A 1,194-nucleotide genomic window follows, 5' to 3' on the forward strand; every position below is an offset into this window, starting at 1 on the left:
CTCCGTAGAAAAAGTTGCTTATTTTGGGCTTGTTTTCACAGGCCTTGTTGCGTATTTGTCTCGCAAGATCTGGCAACACTGGTCATTGTCCTGAAGCTCAGGAGGAGATAATACATAAACTCTACTGTGTGTACAGTTTAGTCCACATGGATGGAAATTGACAATCCGTCCCCACGGATTGTAAAACCATGCCCGTACCGGGATCTTAGGGGGGGTTCCGCAGAAAAAGTCGCTTGTTTTCACAGGCCTGATTGCTTATTTGTTTCGCGAGATCTGGCAACACTGGTTTCCAGCCAGTTTATCAATGTACGACCATTCTCACGCTCGGCTTGGTGTGCTACGAACGTTTCATGAATCCCACGTGAAGCCTGTCGTAAAATGAGGATTCATGCGCTCATTTCTAGGTTGGGTTGATACACGAGGGCCATTACCTTGAGGAGCTAGCTCCGGCTAACAGGCTGAGAATGGTTTAGCTCACGTTAGCTTAGCATTATTTGCAGAGCAGTAAAAAGAACACAAACCTTCTCCTCGCAGTTTCGTTTCCGGTTTTAAAACCACCTCCTGCTGTTTCCGGTGTCGGTCCATGTCTAAGTAACAAACTAGCTAACTCCTCGGGGTTTCTGCCGTTATTTGGATCCAGCTAACGGCTTCACTCCGTTGAACGCCCGGTCTTTAGGTCGGTAACGTATAAACCGTAGTTGTCTTCTTCTCATTGTAGTATTCCGGCAGTGTTCTTCTTCTTCTGTCCATTACCGGCAGACTAGACAGTGTTACTGCACTGCTGCCTCCCGCTGGTGATGGGGACAGTCTACATTAAAGATCCTCCTGGACCTTTATTTTCCTAAAAGCTCCGTGGAAAATGTAGAAGTAGGCTATTCCAATTGTGAAATGTGTGTAAATCAACTTGAACAAAGGCAAACGAGCTTCCAAAAAAAAAAGGGGTCAATTTTCTTTCTTAAATAACGTAACATTTGACTAAATTAAAAAGAAAATACACAAATTCCTATTAATTTAATACATAAGGTATCCTCATAAGCAAAGACATTCGAGATAATGGCTAATAGGCTTTGATAACTAGTTATTATAATGTCTGCATGCTGTGAAACCCTCTACACTGATACTCACGTGACTGTGCACAACACACACACTTCTGCCTAAACACACTGCGTGGTTATAGCTTTGATAGATGTTGTT

At 43.4% G+C, this 1,194-nt stretch overlaps 1 protein-coding gene across 1 annotated transcript in view; it reads right to left on the reverse strand.

The window, feature by feature from the left end:
* Nucleotides 1–835, reverse strand: part of LOC116673677 (zinc finger protein 454) — a 13,782-nt gene extending 12,947 nt beyond the window's left edge. Inside the window, exon 1 of the mRNA XM_032505893.1 lies at nt 522–835. Within this exon, the coding sequence (XP_032361784.1) occupies nt 522–585 (64 nt within the window). The 5' untranslated portion in view covers nt 586–835. The remainder of the gene's footprint in view (nt 1–521) is intronic.
* Nucleotides 836–1,194: the final 359 nt, after the last annotated feature.

The sequence above is a fragment of the Etheostoma spectabile genome, chromosome 24, assembly GCF_008692095.1.
Source record: "Etheostoma spectabile isolate EspeVRDwgs_2016 chromosome 24, UIUC_Espe_1.0, whole genome shotgun sequence".
Classification (NCBI taxonomy): Eukaryota; Metazoa; Chordata; class Actinopteri; order Perciformes; family Percidae; genus Etheostoma; species Etheostoma spectabile.